Here is a 23,794-nt window from a genome sequence, read left to right as displayed (position 1 = left end):
TTTTACACATCCCCCGTGCGGGCGGTTGCCTCCGATCTCAAGAGCTCAAAACACTGCAGATCATAAGTTCATGAATCCTTATGACACATCTGGTAACTATTAATAAAAATGACTGCAAAGTATTTTGCAGCTATAAATATTAAGAAGTCCCACGAGGCTCACGAATATAAGTATAATTATCTACATTTCACACTACAGAAACCAAGGCTCAGAGGCATTTACCTAACGGTTAAATGCATACAGACTGCCCAGGGGGGTCAGTGACAGGCCTGGAGGCCAGCTGAACCTGCCATCGTGCTGTCCCGAGGGGGGCTCAAACCTAGTAGATGGGCAGGTGGCAGGCAGAGGGTTGCTCCGAAGCATTTCGGGGAAAAGCTGATGGTCACTTCTCACACCATACCTTGTCATTTACTAAACTCTGGTTTTCACATGCCACCTGAGTGAAAACAGAGCAGACTGGCTCAGAATTTCATAACTAGGCGTAAAAGCTAATTTGGAGACCTCCTTGCCCCAGAATGAAGCCTTAAGTCCTTGGCATGACTTGAAAGAACCTCACCTCTCACGAGGCTGCACTTCCCTCGCTCGGCACGCTAACCCACTCTGCGCTGAACACGCCGTCCTCGCGCTGTCCCTTCCCCTAGGGTATCACATTCCACCTGGTGAAGACCTAGTCATCTTTAAGTCTCAGCTCAAGCAACACCTACTCTTCCTCAAACTGCAGGTAAAAGTGCCGCCTTCACTGTGTCACCCCTGACACACACATTCAGCACCTACAACATCATCCTATTTATCTGTCAATGTGTCTCGACGGGAGCCCCTCTCGACTGCAAGCTCTCTGCAGGGTAGGGGTTATGTCTCATTCATCTCATCCATAAACAGGAACTTAATGTTTGTTGAATGAATAAACAGTTAAATAAGTGAATGAATGAATTACTTAAGTGACATGAAGGCTGAATTGTACAGTTAGATAGGATTTGGAAAAATCCTATCAAAATCCTATCAAATTCCAAAATTTGGGCATGGGGTAGGTAGAGGGCAGAAGAGATATCAGCTGAAGCAAAAAATCATCACTTTGTTCAAAAAAAATTAAATTTTCTGATGTAGTTTTTTGTTTGAAAATGAACCTTTCCTAAAAATCACCCCTTACCCTGAATTTGATAAATTCTTACATGTCATTTTCTAATGGTTCCTAAGTGAATATGATCCTCTAAGTCTTTTTTTTTTGTTTTTACAACTCTAACCAATCACTTTAATCCAAGCATAGGAAAATACAACAAGAGATGTAAGATTTATTTTTGCCATAAATACTCAATAGCTAACCTTTGATATTCATGCTGCTAAAGTGAGGAAAATATGAGGAACACCACTGAGCCGCGGCAGTGCACATAAACAAGATACTTCCTCATCTCTGAACATGTTCTGGTAAAGTAATAAACATTAGATAAGATCAGACACGTGCAATTACTAAAGATCAAGAACCAGCAACAGCCTAACCAATATAAACAACTGTTTAAAGGTTATGTTAATCAGAGGCAGGGTGGTGAGGCTGGCAGTGCCCCCCACGCGGGTGCGGGGACAGGCGCTCCAGCCACCGCGGAGGGGGTGCCCTCGGACCCAACCCGGCACCAGCCTGGGCTTGCGAGCAGCCTTAGGAGCTGCACTCTGGCTTTCCAGAGGGATCCAGGTAAGACTGTGCTGGCCACGATGACGCCAGCACTTTTATCCACCTGGCAGTTACAGTTCTTAGTTTAAATGAGTAACTTGGCATTCTAATTGATCCCTCAGTCCTTTGTGTAGACCTGATCACCTCTGGGTGATCACATCTGGAAGGTGGTGATCCAGACCACAGGAATTCTCTAAGCAATGCCACCCAGGGAGGATGGCGGGTGGCCCCCAGCTGGTCCTCACCAGAGACACTGTTACCCTACCTGGTACATGCTCCTTCCAATCAGTGACGTTAAAGTGTCACTGTGTCAAGCGTGGGATGGTGAGTTCACTTTTCTGACCAATATTCCAATCCCTCATGAGGTATGTACATACATTTGAATAGATTCTTCCAGTTTATTCTATTCCAATCCATCTTCCAAACTGCAGTCAGAGGGGCTTTCTGAGACACAAATTTGACCACGTCACCCTCCTGCTTTGTCAATGATCCCTCATTGCCCAGAGATAATTTTTTTAGAAAGAAATGAACAAACAAAACCAAAGATGGATAGATCCTACCCAGTGTATTTCCACGGCATGACTAGTTCCTCCTTCAAATACTTTATAGAGTCATTCATTCTACAAATATAATCGCTGGCTATTTTTAATCAAACCCAGTGAAATCTCTTCAGATCACAATTGTGCATTGTTTTGTTTCTTGAGTATGTCTCAGTTCTGCTGCTCCCTAGGCTCTGACCTTAGTTAACCCACCTGAGTCTCATCTTCCTCTCTGTCCAACTCAGTGTCCAATATCACCCTTTAACTCTGCGTGTCCAACATGGCAGCCACCAGCCACATGGCTTCTAAGCACTTGACATGTGGCTGGTGTGACTGAGGAAGTGGATTTATTTTACTTAATTTTAACTAATAATATGTAAACTTAAAAATTAAAGCACCTTTAAGTATGTTTGGAATGGCTTGGGCATGCGGATCTATTTTTTCAACTTCATGAACTCTAAATGCAGATCAAGATTTCCGAGGAAAATTTAGTATCTAAATTGAGATGTGCTAGAAATGTAAAATACACACCTGATTTCAAGGACTGTACAGAAAAAAAGATGGGACTGTCTCAGTAAGTTTTTTTATACTGATTACAGGTTGAAATGACGATATTATGAATCTACTGGGTTATGTAAATTATTTTATTAAAATTAGTTTGACCTGTGTCTTTTTACTTTTTAATTTTTTTTTATTGGAGTATAATTGCTTTACAGTGTCGTGTTAGTTTCTGCCGTACAACAAAGTGAATCAGCTATACGTATACATACATCCCCTCCCTCGTGGACCTCCCTCCCACCCTCCCCCAGCCCACCCCTCTAGGTGGTCACAGAGCACCGAGCTGAGCTCCCTGTGCTCTACAGCAGGTTCCCACTAGCTAGCTATTTTACGCATGGTAGTGTATGTATGTCAATCCCAAATTACTTTATCACATTTGGCCTGTTTCTTTTTACTTTAAATGTGGCTACTAGAGAATTCTAAATAACACATGTGGCTCATATTTATTTTCATCAGACAGCAGTGGTGCTGAGCTGATGCATATAAAATCCCTGGCACACCAAGCACTCAGTACATTTTTAAAGTACCAAGGTCATCTAGTCATTGGGATTTCGGGTGTTGTCTTCCAAGGTATTTCTAGGTAGACTTACTATATGCACATTTTTAAACAACCAACAATTCCACCTGATGTAAGTAAAACATGGGCCAGGTGCCTACTATATTCTAAGGGTTGTGCCAGGAGATAGGGATACAATGTGTGCAACACCAGACATAGACAGGGCCCTTCTTACTCCTCAGAAATGGGCACTCAAGGTCCACCATCTGATATTCCTATTTAATTCAATTACATGAAACAACTAAACGGCCCACTTCTTCTATCAAGAAGTCAATTGTTTTATCCGTTGGTAAAAGTGAATAAGCCCATCCAAACAGACTTTTTATTTCACTCTATCATATATGTGTTAGTTCAACTTACTTGAGGCCCTAGATACAGAAAATTTTAAATACTAATATTTCTGAAGTTGTCAGGAAAGAGACTGTTCCTTATTTTTTAGGGTTTAGCTAGTTTACTTTTTAAACTTCTGCATGATAATTATTAAAATTTATTTAAGCATTTATGTGAAAAAGATTTCTATTTTTTAAAAAGAGGATGTAATATTCACTCCATCCACTTAGTTTCTCAAGCATCCATGAAGGATGAAGGATGTTTACCTGAAACATAGAATGGCTATCAATCTAAAAACTTAAAAACAGGGTCTAAATCTAGACCATCCCCACCTCGGTGTGCCCTGTAAGCTAAGAATGGTTTTTACATTTTGAAGTTGTCAAAATAAATGAATACCTTGTGACATGTAAAAATTATATGAAATTCAAGTTTCAGGGTTATAAATAAAGTTTTATTGGAACAAAACCAGACCCAACGTTCCGACCAGAACTACAGCTAGTTCTGACAGACACTGTTTGGCCTGCAAAACCTAAAATGATACTATCTGGCTCTTTACCAAAAAAGGTTCCAACCTCAGGTCTCCAGAATCATACAGAAGTATACAAGGCCCATTTGTGAAAAACGACTGGCAGACTGAGGTCTCTTCCACCAACTCCTATCCTGCCTCAGAAACTATCTTCTTTTCATTATTTTTCAGATCAACTACTAACCCTGATTCTGAAGACAACCTGTCAACTTAGTGTCTCTAAGTATGTCAATATCCATACATTTCTGGGGCAAAGATAGACGGTAAGATGTTATGATTTTGGAAAAGAAAACAGAGATAAGAGTCTCATTTCATAAAGTAGTAAGAATGCCTAGGGCTTCCCTGGTGGCCCAATGGTTAAGAATCCGCCTGCCAATGCAAGGGACACGGGTTCGAGCCCTGGTCCAGGAAGATCCCACATGCCGCAGAGCAACTAAGCCCGGGCGCCACAACTACTGAGCCTGCGCTCTACAGCCCATGTGCCACAACTACTGAAGCCGTGCACCACAACTACCGAAGCCTGTGCACCTAGAGCCCGTGCTCCGCAACAAGAGAAGTCAGTGCAGTGAGAAGCTCGAGCACTGCAACAGAGAGCAGCCCCTACTCACCACAACTAGAGAAAGCCCGCGCACAGCCCAAAATAAAAATAAATAAATTTAAAAAAAGAAGAAGAATGACTAAGAATACATCCCCAAACCAAATGAACAGAAATCACTTGCCTTGAATTCTTGGGTTTTTTTGACCACGCTGCGTGGCATGTGGGATCTTGGTTCCTCGACCAAGGATCAAACCCGTGCTCCCTGCATTGGGAGCGTGGAGTCTGAATCACTGGACCACCAGGGAAGTCCTACGTTGGAATTTTTTAAAAAAGTCTGTACTCTGGAAGGGCTGTGCAAACTTCCCTTTGTTAACTCAAGAAAAAGCAATATAGCATACCATATCCAAATATAAACTACAGGGGGAAATAACCTTTAAAAATAACCTGAATAGGGCTTCCCTGGTGGCGCAGTGGTTGAGAGTCCGCCTGCTGATGCAGGGGACACGGGTTCGTGCCCCGGTCCGGGAAGATCCCACATGCCGCGGAGCGGCTGGGCCCGTGAGCCATGGACGCTGAGCCTGCGCGTCTGGAGCCGCAAAAAAAAAAAAAAAAAAAAAAAAAAAATAACCTGAATAATTAAGGAAAACTCAAGGCTAGAAAACAAAGTATAGATACCTTTTCTTATTTTAGTTAGTTAAGATGATGAACCCTTAAGACACCAGGATAGGCATTTATATGGCTTGTTTCATCAGAGGAGCCCAAGTATGAAGAGCCTAAAACAGCACCTTCGTGCACAAGGGAAGAACCAGTAGCTGTGTTTGTTTCTCCCCATTTTATACATGGAGGAATTGCTGACATGAAACCCGGAAGAACTAGCCAAGCATCTTTTCAACTAGGCCAGAGATGCGCAGGGCGCTGCTTTCTCTACTCAAGGCCCTGTCCATCTTCCGGAAGCTGTGTTGAAACTGGAGACAAACATCCCTGAAGTCGACAAGGCAGCCATAAGCCAAGCGCAGGACACTGAAGAGGGGCAGACGGTAAAACAAAGATAGGCCGGAAATGCGGCTGTGTTTTTGATGGTGGAAATTGAATGTGAGCGTTAACTCTTTAATTCCCCAAATGAACCAAAGACGCCATTTGGAGCACCGAAGTTTGAAGTACAGAAACAGCTTCATCTGAACACAATCTTCTAGATATATGAAAAAAGCTATTATGCCACATTAATTCAATCTAACTAATTGGAGAGCAGGAAGTGCTTTCAATTATTGTATGTGCTGTCTGAGAAACACACTTGAATATGAGTACAGATTTCATTAATTGCAGTTCATTATTTTCCAGATTAGTTACTAAACTTGCATCAGAAGGTCAAAGACAGCAATTCTGTCAGCTGCCACCTCTTTCAGTGCTGCATCTTTTGCATTTCTGGAACTCAGACAGAAATTGATTACAAACAAAAACAAATCTCCATAAAAATGACAAACATAAGTCTTTACGAATATGTTCAAGCCAGATGATTTTGTAAAATATAAGAACCTTTGTTTTTAATGACTTTCTTAAAATCTTTATTTTCTTTCTTTAAATTTTTGTATTCCTCAGAATAAACTGTTAACTTCTATCTTACAAGGAAAGATCCACGAGTCTTTTCACATGCTGAAATATGCCCCCCCAAATAATAGAATCTTGATCTGAGAACCTGCTGATTCCAAAGAACAAGTTAATAAACATTAATCTTTTCATTAGATTTTCACTGTGGTTGTGTGTTTGTATCTTTGCATGAGGGAGGGAATTGAACATTCTTGTTTGAAAATGTCAAGGACACTCTGATTAAAAGTACTTTTTTGATAATAATCATTCCTTCATTACACAACTTCTGCCTCTCTTCTACCTAATCTAACAAAGAAAAGAGGGAAGAATGACTGGTAGAAACAGGATCTATTCCATTCCCCGGTTCTTAATGGGAATACTTTTATCTTTTCAAAATCTTACTTTTACAAAATAGAAGTGACAGAAAGCCCTGGGGTTTTTTAGAGAGTACCCTGCTATCTACAAATCACTGTACTCGTTAACCGTTGTTGCCATTCTCTCCGTTAACTTCATTTCTGTTGTTCTGTGCCTTTCGTACTGCTGCTTGCCTGGAACCATCCTTACACAATTCTTCCCTGCCTTTGGTGTTGATATCCCCTGAATGATTATACAGTCAGCTCTCTTAGTCATTGTTTGGTCAAGCTATAAATAACTTCTTTAATCCTTCCTCATAAATCATTTCTGATGTTATTCTCTGAAATAATTCCAGTTGGTCAATGAACGTCTAGTAGTAACATACCCAGAACTAAGTGCAATGATCTAAGTGTTGTCGATGCCGGAGAGAACCCAGGTGTGGTGTTTAGGTGGGCTGCTGTGAGTGTCTTTGTTACTGTGACTCTTCCAGAGGAGTTTAAGTCTCCAAATTAACTTGGGACAGAAACAGAAAAAGGAAGTTTTGAGATCTTTCATCACAGTCAGGTAGGAAATGGAGAGGGCAATGGCTTTGAAAATGATGAAAAGAGAAAGTTGGGTGGGAACAGAAATGAGAGTGTGCCTGTCTTATTCTACAGTCTGCTGGGTTACCACGTACTGTCTCTGCTGATCCATTTGGGGGTTTCTGTTTAGTTTGTTGTGCCGTCTCACATTAGAAATCTTAAACAAGGGGCTTCCCTGGTGGCACAGTGGTTAAGAATCCGCCTGCCAAAGCAGGGGATACGGGTTCGAGCCCTGGTCCGGGAGGATCCCACATGCCGCGGAGCAACAAAGCCCGTGAGCTACAACTACTGAGCCTGCGCTCTAGAGCCCGCAAGCCACAACTACTGAGGCCCATGCACCTAGACCCCGTGCTTGGCAACAAGAGAGGCCACTGCAGGGAGAAGCCCGCGCACCGCAACTAGGAGTAGCCCCTGCTCACGGAAACTAGAGAAAGCCCGCGTGCAGCAACAAAGACCCAACGCAGCCAAAAATAAATAAATTAAATAAATTTAAATAAATAACTTTAAAAAAAAAGAAATCTTAAGCAGGGTTACTATCTATTTTTTGTCTCTAAGTTTTATGCAATGTTAATACCAATATTTATCCCTTCCTGTACTGTAGAACTGATCCAGATTCCTTTTAGGCATGTGCACTGATTTCTATTTTTCTGGGTTCTATCTTTGATGGCATTCTAAAACCTATATAAGTTTTTTAGTCTGGTATTGATTATTTAATGACTATTTATACGGGCCATTGAAATTAGTGTACTAACAAGGCAGTAGTAGCCAATTTAAACCAGAATCAAGACAGAGAGCAAGCTTCGGGGTATTCGTGTATTTCTTTATGCTACACTAGACACCTCACACAGAGCTATGGCTAAGCCAGGCAGTGGGCAGGGTGGTCTAGGAACGTTCATCAGCGTGAATTTTGTCCTAGGCTTTCTGGACTGGTGATACAGAGGAAGGCATGGTGTCCCTCTATTTCTGTAATGCATCTAACAAAGCCTCCCATAATCTCTTTGCTAGGGAGAGGGGGAAACGTGGGTTGGAGATGGCAGTTTCTGAAAATGCAGAGCTGAAGGGTATCGCTCTGTCGCTCTGTAACTTGGGGAGAGATCTCTAGTCACATATGACAGAGTTCTCTCTCACGCCCTAATGTTCCATATTTTGTTTGTGACTCAAATGCAGACTATGCCCTTCAAAGTTTGCAGATGGTAGTTAGGACAGAAGTATTTTTTAAATAATTATTCAAAAAATATCTTGCTATCCTAGGAATGTTGAAACAAAATCAAGATGAAAAATTTTCTAAATGAATCTAAAGATCCTTATTTAAGTATTTTTATACTTCAACTAAACAACATAATAATAAAAAGAGAAGTGCATTGACAAGGGTGTAAGCAAATAAACAAGCAAATAAAAAAGGGGAACGTTAACTGACCAGAGCACAATGAACTAAAAATACTTGCCTTTAAAAAAAGTGCAATCATATGCCGCTTTGGTAGAAGTACATTATTCAAAAGAGGACAGTGACAGTTGCACTATTTTCAAGCATAGGGGTTATAGTATCATTTCTGGGCTTCCCACTTTAAGCAAAACCCTGGCAAGACAACGGAAGAATAATGAGGCATTTATTATAAGAGATATAGTTGAGTAGTCTTCAGCTATTAGGTCTGGAGAAAGCCTAAAGGAGCACAGAACCTTTAACTCCTGGGCAATAGCAGAAAAAAGCAGAGGCGAAGACTGGGTAGAAATAAACCAACCTTCTTCCTGGAGGGCTCGGAGGTTCCACAAGGAGGGAAAAAAGTAAGAACCTCAACTTTCAGGTATCAAATCTGATTTCCAAGTGAATAGGATGCCATTAGAGTGAAGATTACTATAAAAAAATTGGGAAACACTATAAAAATCTAGCCAATATAGCATTGCTCTTGTTGCTGTTATTTTGAAATTCCATTGACGCTCAAGTGCCCTAATTCCAAGGATGGAACATCGTTTAGGTGACGGCAACTTAAAGCATATTTAAAGTGGTCCTAGTAAGGGAAACCTCTATATTGATACTGTCATTTTAAATTATAATTTACTTCTCTTAAAGCTTTAGCAGAAATAGTAAAAATGAGAACACGAGCATCTTTGATCAAATAAGTCCAAAATGATAAGCTCAAGCTTTCCCCTCCTTTAAGAATAGTTCTCTAGTGGAACCTGCATTAATCTAGGAAAGAAACTTTATAAATATGTCTCGATATCTCAAATCCCCACTCAGATGTGATTCTCTCACCTCCGAACTATAACCACAGTCCTTTACACCACTGGATGACACCTGGTACATTCAAACTATCTAACATTACAAGCTGTACAAATGTCAATAGTCAACCAGCATATATTTTCCATTGACTATGCCCCTGCCCTGAAGAATTACTTCTAGAGTGGAGATAACCGATAAGCATATCAACATAACAATGACTCCCAATGAAAAGATTAAATATGGGAGTACACTGTAATATGTATGGTAGATGCTGTTGTTTTAGTTTGGTTGGTTCAGGCCACTCTAAACTCAAACGTACTTGCTTAGAGTGGTCTTTCTTGACCATGCTATTAGCAGACCAGTCTACTAGAGACCTAGTAGCCATGCAAAGACTTCGGGAGAAAACAGTCCAAGTAGAAGGAAAAGCAAGTGCAAAAACTCTCGAGACCAAAAGGAGCTTCACGGTTCGTGCGACAAACAATAACAACAAAAGGGCCAATATGGCTTAGCACGGTGAACAAAGCATAAAATGAAGGGAACAGGGACTTCCCTGGTGGTGCAGTGGTTAAGAATCCACCTGCCAATGCAGGGGACACGGGTTTGAGCCCTGGTCCGGGAAGATCCCACATGTCGCGGAGCAACTAAGCCCATTTGCCACAACTACTGAGCCTGTGCTCTAGAGCCCGTGAACCACAACTACTGAAGCCCATGTGCCACAACTACTGAAGCCTGTGCACCTAGAGCCCGTGCTCCACAACAAGATAAGCCACCGCAATGAGAAGCCCGCGCACCGCAACTAGAGAAAGCCTGCACGCGGCAACGAAGACCCAACACAGTCAAAAATAAATAAATAAATAAATAATAGTAAAGGGAATAAAAGATTAAAAGTCAAGAGGCTAGATCACATAGGCCACTGTAAACCACAGTAAGGAATAGATTTTATTCAAAGAGAAGCAGTGGAAGGTTTCAAGCCATGAGCTAATGCAAGGCCTCGGGAGCTCACCCTGGCTTCTCTGTGAATGACAAGACTGTGTGAGGCAAAAAGCGTCAGCCAGACCAATTGATAGGCTGCTGCATAGTCCAGGCAAGAGATGATGGCATGGATGAGTGATGAGAAATGGAGATGGCGAGAAGTCACCAGACTGAAAGTGGTACCCACAAAATTTTACTGATGGACTATTTATGAGATGAAGCAACTAGGTGGACATTTGTGCTATACACGCTGAGATGGGCATGTATTTTGTAAGTATTTTCTGTGCTGGGAGTAGACAGACTTGGGAGCTGAAACCAGGAGTAATGCTTTGAACTTGTAAAATGTGAATGTCTAATGGATTTGTAAGTGGAAAAGCTGAACAGGCGGTTAGCTCCACGAGGCCAGAGCTCAGGGGCAAAGCCTGGGCTGGAGATAGAAATGTGAGCATCGTCAATGCATAAAGAGTTAAAAGCCACAGAGCTGGATGAGATTACCTGGGAGGGAGCTCTGGAACACCTGAATATCAGAGGCTTGATGGAATAAAGGGTCCCAGAAGAGGCAACTGAGAAAGACTGAGCAGCCAACAGAAGGGAAGCCAGGCAAACTCAGCGCTAAGCGCTAAAGCCCAGAGACACAAATGTTTCCTGCATGATTGTCAAGTCAGATGAGGACTGAGAAGTGTAGGCAAGATGGAGCTCTGGTGACCTTGAGAAATGGTCCTTCAAGGGAGTGGGGATTTCACCAACCAAATGGAACAGTTTAGCTCCACCGTTGAGCATCTTTGTTAAGGCCACTTTTGTATTGACATTCTCATTTATTTATGAACTATGCAGCATTTGGGGCCACTTTTTGAAACACCTTTGCTCATATATGCTCAAAAAAAGTAAACTGAATGAACAAATATTCTTAAGATATCTTCAAAATATTTCAAGATTACCTCTCTTAAACTGGACATTACAAATTACGATTATCCACCAATCACTAGATTTCTTTCTAAACCACTGCTGTTCCTCTCATATCCAAAGGAACCAATCACTCACTGGCAAAACAGTAAAAGTAACTTCTTATGGTAGCAGGTGATTTGACTTGCTACATCAAAAGCTTAAAGTAGCTGATAATTATAACAATGGTAGTCTGATTCAATGACTTCTAATACCGTTCCAATTTCCTTTAACCTACGTAACTCTGTCTTCACCAAACAGCAATTGAAAAACAGTGGATATCAAACTTTAATGTGAATAAGAATCACCTTGGGTGCTTATAAATGCAGATTATTAGATGCCCCAAGGTGAGGTATGAGTTATACTTTTTTTAAGGTCGGGCTGTATTTTTTTAAAGTTACATTTTTAAAAAGCTACCATGGAAATTCTGGCACAAACAGTAAATGAATCATACTTTGTGAAACAACGATGTAGCAGTTTAGAACAGAATAACGTATGCTATAACGAACCCGTGGCAAAATCTGTTTTGCCTACCCTCACCCCCACCAAATATTAGACTTGCTATTTCTTTTAAGCTCTCGCCATCTCAGATTCATTTTGGTAACTGTCAAGCACCGGTTAGTGCCCGGTTAAATTTAAACATTTCCAAAAATCTCGATGTTTAATGTTTTTCATACAATATGTGTGCATCTATGCTGATATATATGCTCATATAATCCTAGAATGAAAAAATTATGTATCTGCATAGCAACCTTACAAAACTAATACCATCCCCTTGAATGTGCACTCGTAAACTTAGAAAAGTCTTTTAAATAGTTAAGGTCTCAGGCAAGGAGACTCACCTACCTTTCTGCAACTTGAATATTTAAGTGAATGTGGAGAAGCTGATGTCAAAAGACCTATTTCAACTGAACATGCACGTATGTGTTTTTGAATGAGTATAAATAAATCCTCATTTATCATTTTCTGCTGAATTCACACCTATATGAGGCTACAAATTGCATTTCCAACAGGCTTCCCATGCACCATCACACAAGAGCAGCTTCCTGATTATTTGGAAAACCCTTTAACATCTTCTCTAAAACTTCTTCTAAGGCCAGGTAGAGAGTTTTAATAAAAGGGGAAATAAGACAAGTTATCACTTTTAATATTTCAGTGAAAGAACAGGTAAACCAGAGTAGAGGAAAAAAGAGGTTGAGCAGCAAGGACAGGGATGATGTAAAATTGTGTGAAATAAGAAACGAAATCAAGAATTAAAAATAGAATTACATTTTCTGTTTGGCAATACACAAACAACACTAAGTGCACTTCATAAATTTCACTATTGTTGCTCTAAGTGATATGACCATAAATCACATTAGTAGCATACTTGGCATTTTTTAAAAGCAGAAAGGATTGAGAGCGTCAGTGCGTTTAAACAGCTCTGTTATCTCCAACGAGAGTGGAAGAAAAATTATCAGAGCTTTTACCAGGTCTGAAAGCCCAGCTCTGATGCCCCCAGTGCTGGTACCCTCTCCTTCCAGCTTCAGCGCAGTGCAGAGCATCACTGCGCCAGCAGCCTATTAGGAGCATGGGCACTGTTGCTTTCGTGACGCTTTTACCTGATGTGTGAGGGGAGATGGCTGTTTGCCCCTTTTCTCGTCGCGGACGGGGAAGAGAGACTTCAGCAGCTTCGGCATCTGCGGCACGAAGGATCTTACTGGACTCAAGTAGGAGGCTGCTAGGTTACTGAGTCCTGCCAAAAATATTGAAAGGAAAAGAGATAAGGCAAAAACAATTGGCCACATATCCTTTGTAAGCAAATCTAACAATATAAATCAAAAAACGTATCCTTAAAAAAATGTATATTAAAAGACATGCTCTTATTATAGTTACCCTGAAACACAATGGTGTTTCCTTTTCCAATTAAATAGCAGCAATCGGGGTACTTCTAAAATGCTCTAATATCCATCGTGCCTATTAAATCTGAAGGGTAATCCAACCCCGGGCCTTGTCACTAACTGGTCAAGTACTATTGGGTTGGCCAAAAAGTGCTTTCGGTTTTTAAGTAAAAATAAAAGACACATTTTTCATTTTCACCAAGAACTTTATCAAACAATGTATTCACCCTTTTGTTCCCCTACCTTCTGCCATTTTTCAGGCAACTTCATAATTCCGTCTTCCCAAAACTTTTTTTTTGTATTTATTTTTGGCTGCGTTGGGTCTTTGTTGCTACGCGTGGGCTTTTCTCTATTTGCAGAGAGCAGAGGCTACTCTTCGTTGCGGTGTGCAGGTTTCTCATTGCGGTGGCTTCTCTTGTTGCAGAGCACGGGATCTAGGCGCACAGGCTTCAGCAGTTGTGGCTCGCAGGCTCTAGAGCGCAGGCTCAGTAGTTGTAGCGCACGGGCTTAGTTGCTCGGTGGCATGTGGGATCTTCCTGGACCAGGGCTCGAACCCGTGTCTCCTGCATTGGCAGGCAGATTCTTAACCACTGCACCACCAGGGAAGCCCCCAAAACTTTTTATCTTTTTAAGCAAAGAACTGTTCAAGATGCCTTTTACATTCTTCCAGGGAACTGAAATTTTTTCCATTAAGCGAATTTTGTAAAGACCAAAATAAATGGAAATCCAAAGGTGCAATGTCTGGTAAATACAGCAGATGAATCAGAACTTCCCAGCCAAGCTGTAACAGTTTTTGCCCGGTCATCAAAGAAACATGCAGTCTTGCATTATCCTGAATTATGCATTTTCTGTTGATTAATTCTGATGCTTTTCATCGAGTGCTGCTTTCAGTTGGTCTAACTGGGAGCAGTATTTGTTAGAATTAATCGTTTCGTTTTCTGGAAGGAGCTCATAATAGAGGACTCCCTTCCAATCCCACCATATACACAACATCACCTTCTCTGGATGAAAACCAGCCTTTGGTGTGTTTGGCGGTGGTTTATTTCACTTGCCCCACAATCTCTTCCGTGCCACATTATTGTAAAGTATCCACTTTTCTTCGCCTGTCACAATTTGTTTTAAAAACAGAACGTTTTCAGTACTTTTAAGTAGAGAATCGCATGCGGAAATACAGTCAAGAAGGGTTTTTTCCCCCCTGCTTAACTTACGTAGAACCCAAACATCAAAGCGATTAACATAACCAAGCTGACGCGAATGACTTTCAACCTTGATCTGGATATTTTGAGCATGTCGGCTATCTCCCAGGTGGTATAACGTTGATTGTTCTCAATTAATGTCTCAATTTGATCGCTATCCACCATGGAGCATCGTCCAGCGAGAAACCTCCAGCGAGAAACTTCACAAACCACTTTTGATGTGTTCCATCAGTCACAGCACCTTCTCCATACACTGCACAAATCTGTTTTTGCGTTTCAGTTGCGTTTTTACCTTTCTTGAAATAATAAAGCATAATATGCTGAAAATGTTGTTTTTCTTCCATCTTCAATATTAAAATGGCTACACAAAAATTCACCAATTTTGATAAGTCTTTTTTTAAATGCACGCTGATATGACAGCTGTCACAATACAATCTAACAAAACTGTTTCGAATGAAGTTAAAGACAACTAACTGCTACTAGAACCACGTTACAGAAAAAAAAACCAAATGAACCTTTTGGCCAACCCAGTAACTTCTGCCCTAGAATAAAATGGGGCTTTTCATTTTTAAATCACATAGCCAACGACACACTCGTACAGCTCTCCATCCAGACTTTAACCTCTTTAAAGTCAGGGATCATATCTTATTCAACTTTAATTTTTCATGCTGTTTACTGAATGAAGATGATGAAACTGACCTTTCAGGAAGACAGTGGTGTTTGAGTTGTTTTCACAAGAGAGGGACAAGTGCCCTGAACCAACCCTGTTCTTACCTGCTCTTAATTACCAAAGGCTGGGGTCAGATGTGCAGATAACGCCTATGATATTAGGAGACTTATTAATGCTTTATTCTTTATAATTCTTTATTCTTAGTGAATAAGACTAAATTTTCAAGAAAAACTAATTCAAGTCATATGTGACTTGAAAACTGTACCCTAATTAACACTTTAAAAAGAAGAAGCCAGTCAACTTGAGGCATCTGTATATGAGGCTGCCTGAAGAGAAGCACATGACCATCCCCACTTCTACTCCACGCTGGACCAAGACGATGCAAGTTCACTGGCAATACAGATGGTGCACGGACCTGTACGGTTAAGGTTTTACCTTTTCATAAAGGACTATTAACTCTAAGTAAACTAGGAAAAGTTACAGAAGGATATTCTGTAATCATGAGCTCAATCATTAAAAAAAATACAGCAAAGAGAAAGCTATTTGCCAAGAGATAGGTCAAAAGCAAAAACAGGGATGAGAGAAACAAAAAAGAGGAGACAAGGGAATTCCCTGGCGGTCCAGTGGTTAGGACTCCATGCTTTCACTGCTAAAGGCTCCGGGGTTCAATCCCTGGTCAGGGAACTAGGATCCTGCAAGCCTCGTGGCATGGCCACCAAAAAAAGAAAGAAGAGACAAACAAACAAAAAGTTTAAGATGAATAAAGAGGTAGAAGATATAATCATCTAAATGCTAAGAAAAAAAATAGGAATAATCTAAAGTTTTACATGCAGTTAAACTAACATTCTAGAGTGAAGATGACCTCTAATTAAATAAATATCTAGCCAATAATCCACTAAAGGCTGCATCTATCACAGAAAAAGTGATAATCAGACATGATGTGTCTCCTAAGGGAAGTACATAAAACTACCCATTCATTTACCCTACCTTCCGTCCCTCCCTCAAATTAGCCTGAATCTGACCAAGGCTATGGATCTAACCACCAATTTACAGGAAATACACGGGACAGAGAGTCATGTTTAAATAACCTGGTGAGGATGTCACCAGTAAAAGTAAAAATGTACAGAGTCTATGTACAAAACCTGGTCTCTTCAACAAATACAAGGCAACAGGGAAAAAAGATGAAGAGGAGCAGATAGACTAAACAGACTTAAGACACGTATCAACTAATCACAATGTGTGAACCTTACCTGGATTTTCATTCAAAATGACTAAGAGATATTCTTGATCCAACTGGGGAAATCTGAACACTGACTAGATGTTTAATGATATTTTGGAATTATTTTTCTTAGGAATGAAATGTTACTGTGGGTATTACTTTAGAAATACATGTACAAGTATTTACAGATGAGATAATATCTGAGATTTGCTTTAAAGTCATTCTGAGAGGGTGTGGGGACGTAGTGGGAGCACAGATAAGTAAGCCTGGTGACGCACTGATCGTTCTGAAATCAGCATGGGGCACTCGAGGGCACATCATGACTCTCCTTCTACTTTGTAGGTCTGATACTTTCCATAGTAAAAGGATTCTTCAAAGTGAGAGCAAAATAAAAACTTTAACATACAAAAGAAACAGTTTGTCACTAAAAAAAGATGATTGCTAAAAGCGCTAATGGTGGATACACAGTCACTAAAAAAACTAAACTCGAAGCATGGAATGAGCAGGAAGCAATGATGAGCAGAGCAAAGTGGTAAATGTGCAAATCAAGTAAACACTGATTAGAATATTTTTCTTTAATTTACAGAATTTTTAAGCAAGGTAGTAGTCTATGACCAAATAATTTCACCCTAGGTATTTACTCAACAGAAATGTTACAAAAAGACCTATACAAGAACAAGCTTTAGTCACAGTAGCCAAAAACTGGAAAAAAACCAAATGTCCATAAACAGGAGAACTGGTTAAAAACTGATAAATTCCACTATGATAGTGAAATATCTCTCAGCAATAAAAAAGAATAAATTACTGATACATGCAACAGTATGGATGACTTGAACAGATATGCTGAGCAAAAGAAGCCGAACACAAAAAGAGCACATACTATATGATTCCATTTAAATGAAACTGTAGAACGGGCAAAACTAATCTGAAATCAGAACACTGATGCACTGTGGGGAGTAACTGGAGTCACATAAATCTTCTAGAGCTCGACTGGGGTGTAAGTTACATGAGTAAATAAACTTGTCAAAACTCATTAAATATGACCCATAGACTAGAAAAAAGCAGTCAGAAAAAGACTAGGAGATTGGTCATGATGCTGGAGTTAGCAGGTAAGAAGTTTAAAAGCAGTTTTTATACACAGGTCCAAGGATGTAAAAACAGATATGGTCTTAACAAATATCCAGGTATGAAAGAAATATCACCAGAGAAATTAAAACTATTTTAAAAAAAGCAGCAAATAGATATTCTAGAGCTAAAAAGAATAACTGTAATTTAAAAATTCTTGGATGTGCTTAATAGAAAACTAGAAATGGCAGTAGAAATTGTCCAATCAGAAGAAACAAGAATAAGATAAAAAGATGAAAAATTAAAATCAAAATAGAATAGAGCTTCTGTGACCCATAGGGCAATATTAAGCCATATAACGTGTGCAATTAGATTCTCAGAAGGACAGAAAAGGGCAGGGGAAAAATGTAATTAACTAATAGTTGAACATTTCCCAAAACTGTTTGAAAAATCTCAGTGTATAGACCCAAGAACATCGGTGAAACCCGAGCAAGATAAACACTAAGAAAACTATACCTAAGCACATCTCTGCCCAACTTGCTAAGAAGAATAAAGAGAAAAATTGGAAAGGAAACAACTAAAAAAAGATATACCACATGTCGTGGGAAAGTGACACAAATGATGGCTGAATTCTCATCAGAAAAGAAGTGTAAAAGATAGTGCAGTATCTTTGAAGAGCTAAAAGAAAACAAGCTATCAACTCAGAATTCTCTACCTAGTGAAAATATCCTTTGAAGAAAAAAGTGAAATAAAGATATTCTCAAAAGGGGAGACCCGTCTTCTCAAGGAAAACTGCACAATAAGAAATAATACAGGATATTCTTCAGGCTAAAGAGAAATAATATCAGATGAATATATGATCTTCAGGAAGGAGTAGTGACAGAAATAATAAATATGAAGGAAAATATTATCTATAGTTTCTTAATTTCCTTAAAAGACAATGAGCTGTTTTAAAGAAAAAAAGAAAAAAAAAAACCAACCACTGTAAAATGGGTCCACAACACCTATAAAAGCAAAAGATACAACAATAATACAAAATAAGAGGGGTGGGGGAGCAGGTAAGTGGAATTACACTGTTGCAAGATTCTTATATCTGTGCAGTGGGAAGTGGTAATTATTAATTCTAAGTAGACTGTGGTAAAATCAAAGATATCTACTAGACTCCTTTAACAAAGATGTTAATAAGTAAATACAGGTATACCAGAAAGCCAAAGAAAAAATAAAATACTGCAAAATATTTTTCAATTAACCCAAAAGATTACACAGGAAAAAATAAATAAATAGGCCCAATAGAAACCAACAGCAACATGGCAGAGATAACAATAATAATATTAGATGTAAAAGAACTAAACATGCCAATTAAAAGGCAGAAATTGTCAGACTAGATAAACAAAAAATACTAAACCTAAATATGCTGTCTATAAGATAATCACTCTTAAAGATAAATTAGGCTAAAATTTTAAAGACTGAGGCAAAGATACACCATGCAAGCAATATGCAAAAGAAAGTTGGTGTGGCTATACTAATATCAAGCAAGACAGATTTCAAAGTAAGAGTATTACCAGAGAGCTAAAGGGACATTTCATAATAAGAAACATCACTATGTCAGCAAAAAATAACAATCCCAATGTGTTATACCCAGTAACAGAGTTTCTAAATGAATCATGCAAAAACTGTTATAATTAAAGGAAAAAATAGACAATTTCACAATCATTGTAGAGATTCAACACCCTCTCTCAATGACCAACAGAACAAATATGAGGGAAAAAAAAAATCAGTAAAGATACAGCAGGTTTGAACAAGGTTATCAACCAACTTGACCTAATTGATATATACAGAACACTGTGCCCAAAACAGAATAGACCTTTTCAAATACACATAGAATGTTCACTAAGATAGAATATAGTCTCAAAATATTTAAAAAGATTGAAATTTTGAAGAGTCTGTTCTCTGCTCATAATGAAATTAAATACGAAATCAATAATAATAATACACCCCCAAGATATAGGAAAATGAATTAATATGCTACCCAATAACCCAGGGGTCGAAGAATAAATCAGAGAAATTAGAATATCTGGAACAGAATGATTAAAAAAACACATCGTGCCAAAATTTGTGAAATGCAGAAAGAAATAACAATCAATGAAACAGAAAATAAAACCAAATTTGGCTCTGTGGGAAGACTAAAGAAAACTGACAAACCAGTTTCAAAAGTATTTAAGAAAAACAGAAAGAAAACAAAAATTATCTATTTAGAATAAAAAGAATGAACATAAAAACAGATCCTATAAACATTAAAAGATCAATAAAGGAACACTGTAACATTTATGTAAATAAATTTAATAATTTTGGTGAAATAGAAATTTCCCTAAAAAACATAATTTATGAAAACTTATAAAGAAATATAAAAAGTTAACCTTATAATAAAGAAATCAAAGTCATAATCTAAAATCTTCCCACAGAGAAAATTCCAGGCCCAGAGAGTGTCACCGGTGAATCCTGTCAAATGTTTAAGGAAGTAGTAATACCAAGTTCACATAAACTCAGGAAAAAAAGATGAGGAAATTTTTCTCAAGTCACTTTATGAAACCAGTGTAATCATGATACCAAAACCTAACAGAGACAATGTTATGAAAAAGGTACATATATTCATCATAGAACATATATGCAAAAACTCTATAAACAAAATATTAGCAAACAGAATCAAACAAATATAAAGGACAACACATCATGATCAAGTGGTATTTCTCACAGGAATGCAAGATAAATTCAACATTCAAAACAATGTGACTCAACACGTTATGGTAAGGAAGGGGAAAATTCAGACGGGCATTAACTAGTAGGACAGTGGTTACCTGGTAGGAAATCCTGATCTAAACTACTTCTGAAAGATGCTCAAATTTCATGACAGTGTTTGAAAAAGGAAAATATAACTTACCTGGATCAGGAGAATGGTTATTTTGGGGACAACCAGGGGGAGATGGGGCAGCCGGAGTGGTTGCTCTAGAAACGGCAGTTTGCGATACATCCTGTTGACTTTCCCACCGGCCCTATTAAGGACAAAATCAGGAATTTTGATTCATATCAATTAACAAAAAAATCTAAAGATACTGAAGAGAAATCTGTTACACATTACTAAAGCTTTATTCTTGTTATAAGACACGATAAACCTTATTACCTAAGTACTCTTCCTCTTCTTTATAAAATTGCTCTCCCTAATAATACATCTGGGTATCCCCTATGATTAGTGATGTTGAGCATCTTTTCATGCGCTTATTGGCCACTCATATATTTGTATATTGGAGAAATGTTTGTTCATGTTTTCTGCCCATTTTGTCCAAATGGCTAAACATTTGCCTAAGGCAGGACTGAAGCCAAATGCAGAATGAACTTCTAGGATAAAGATACAGTCTGAAGTTTTGTTTTTCTAAAAAAAGCATTTCTATTTTATTAAAAAGTTTCAGTGTCAAAATTCAAGAGGCTGACAGTAGAGTACAGGAATAGCAATTTCTCATGCTGTCGGTGGTTTTCCTGCACCTGCAGTCGTTCCACTGCACACTGAACACTGGTGTTCACTCCCCGATGGGCTAGGGACGGGGCAAGGTGCTCATGTCTGCCAGTGCAAAGACCTGTGCCACCGACGGAGCACCTTCCTCCCTCATAGCAGCTGTTGAAGGTAAGAGACTTACCTTCTTTGCGTCCCCTAGACTTGAGGACTTGGTCCATCTGTGAGATGATGCAATGTCATTGACAAAATCACATGAACTAAATAAACCTTGGTTTCCCGCTTACTACAATTTACAGCCTCCTAATAATCTTTCTCCTGTATCACGCTGCTTCTCGCCACACAGGGATTTAGTAATACATTCCTCTTGAAGTCCTCCCTTCCGCTCTGCTCCTTGGGCCCTCTCTGCTCTTGTGCCTCAAGATGCCCTCTTTCACTTCAGATTCTCGACTGAAGCCTAGGAACAACTCTGATAGTCAGACATCTTCTCCTGCGCCACATACCATTCATGAAAGTAAAAACGCTAGAACAGCATATTACCAAGCCTCTCATTTTTTTTTAACAGATATTAAAGATGAGTTGCAGTTAAGCCTAAACCAAGTAGTCACAAGTTGCCAATAATGGTAGTCTCTGAATTAACAAGCCTGACTGTACTTTCAACTTGTCTTGTAAATTCCCATTAAAGAGATTTCACCGCATAATACAAACACAATGCCCGCCAGCTGATGGATTAGTTTACCTGTCTAGAACTTGAGCCATAAAAATGGTGACAGCACCAAAACCCTTTGAACGTCAGTCCCACCCAGTAAAGAAATAAACCCCAACCCATACTACCAGTATAAAAGCCAGTAATGAAGATGACACATAACTCTTTTAAATGCTGTACGTTCTCTTTTGGTCTTCTGATGATCACTCTGACTTCTTTTTCACCAGAGTTTAAAAAATGGTATTTTATATTAGTTTAAGCCAGTACTCCACAGATGAGTGACCCTGACGATCAACTTGAGTCTTCATTAGTAATCGCCTGCAAAGTAAGTTCTTTGCTGCTTCTGAAGGTGGATGGGGGAAGAAAGCCCTCTTAGGTTGCCAACATGTACTGGAAACCTATCTGCTTTTAGCAGCAACCTAAGTACTGATCATAAAATCGATAAGCCCTAAGTGATCTGGATCCTGTTTATCTTACAGAAGGCCATTTTCCCCAGGAACTCTCCCAGCACTTGATATTTTAACAAATGGTATGATGCTCAACGGTAGGAAGCTAGGAAGCAAGAGAGACATGAAGAGATGATGAGGGAAATGAACTATGAACATGTCACTGTAGGAGCATTTGTGTTACTATGAATCACACACTGATTTACATTAATGTTTCATTAACTTTTTTGCATTTACATTTAATTATCTGTCTGGGAAGCTGCAGCTTTGTGTACTCTGGGACGTCACCATCAGGTGACGGGACAACGAAGTCAACACTCCACTGAGCTCAGAGGAAGAAAAGTCTCACACTTTCTTTACAGGGTTTAAGCTCATGCAAGGTTGTTCTGAAGACAACATACTTAATTTCAGAATAAATCTGAATTCATACTTTACATTTTTCTTCCTTGTTCGGCAGCTGACATAGTGGGACTCTGTCCCTTAGGAAAACTAAGCAGCAGGTTTGGAGTCAGCACCTCAGCCATTTGGTGTGGCCCAGCGACAAATAATGTAGGTGTCACCTCTTCCCCAAGGCACACTCAGGGCTCTGCTAGCTTCCCGGGTAATTTTTACCAGCTGGAACTCCCACACCCAATGTTACTCCCAAATCTGAATGGAGGCAGTAACTCTTACTGTCTCATATATTCGAATATCTCAAGTGAAAACATTTGAAAGGATGCACACAGTACTTACACACAGCCTTAGCCATATCGTTAGCCCCATCAGAGAACAAAAAAACGGAGACTCATTTCATCCATCTCCCTTAACCACCATCTTAACCTTGAGGAATCTCACAGTCTCGCTAACCAGAGACGGGGACACAGAGTGTCTCAAATCGCTCTGGGACAGAACAGGCTCTGCTTCCAAGGGAACAACAAATTTGGATGATAAACTGGTATAACACTCCTCCCTCCTCTTTCTGATACCTGCAGATCTCTGGAGAAACACTCCACTGGAATCATTCACTACATTCTTTCTGGCTGTACATGTCCATTCTCTTCCCAGGAGTGGAATCTGTGGTCTGGGGTTTAGCAACACACACTGCCACCCAGGGACAAGGGAATTAGCATCTTTCCAATACATTTCACATGCTTGGCTGGTCCAGGGTTATTCTCCCTTTACTGAAATGTTGGGGAAGAAAAAAGGAAGCATCCCAGTTAAAGGTACTTCAGAGGGAGATCAACTCAGGACAATGAATAAAAAGGACTTGGCCAGACACCAGGCCTTTCTGCTTTCTTATGAGCTCAGCTCTCAAAGACAAAGAGAATGGCATTTTTCTTTTTAAACTTCTACCAAAGTAATCCACACTCCACTACTGAAATCTGGAAAGATCAGTCTGTGATGTTTCTGACATTTTTCATGTCTATCAACCTTCAGAATCAGCCACAATGGGACTTCCCTGGTGGCGCAGTGGTTAAGAATCTGTCTGCCAATGCAGGGGACACGGGTTGGAGCCCTGGTCTGGGAAGATCGCACATGCCATGGAGCAACTAAGCCCATGCGCCACAACTACTGAGCCCGCACTGTAGAGCCCACAAGCCACAACTACTGAGCCCGCGAGCCACAACTACTGAAGTCCCCATGCCTAGAGCCCGTGCTCTGCAATGAGAAGCCACTGCAAAGAGAAGCCCGCACACCGCAACTAGAGAAAGCCCTCTAGGTGGTCATAAAGCACCGAGCTGATCTCCCTGTGCTATGCGGCTTCTT

General features: G+C 39.7%; 1 protein-coding gene across 1 annotated transcript in view; it reads right to left on the bottom strand.

Annotated features, from left to right (window-relative positions):
- Window positions 1–23,794, bottom strand: part of KIF13B (kinesin family member 13B) — a 198,479-nt gene that overhangs the window by 12,673 nt on the left and 162,012 nt on the right. Inside the window, exons 38-39 of the mRNA XM_065879262.1 lie at window positions 20,330–20,441; window positions 12,963–13,096 (exon numbers count right to left, since the gene is read on the bottom strand). Coding sequence (XP_065735334.1) covers window positions 12,963–13,096; window positions 20,330–20,441 — 246 coding nt within the window. The remainder of the gene's footprint in view (window positions 1–12,962; window positions 13,097–20,329; window positions 20,442–23,794) is intronic.

The sequence above is a fragment of the Phocoena phocoena genome, chromosome 6 (assembly GCF_963924675.1).
Source record: "Phocoena phocoena chromosome 6, mPhoPho1.1, whole genome shotgun sequence".
NCBI classification, from domain to species: Eukaryota; Metazoa; Chordata; class Mammalia; order Artiodactyla; family Phocoenidae; genus Phocoena; species Phocoena phocoena.
This window is presented reverse-complemented; position numbering and strand designations above follow the sequence as displayed.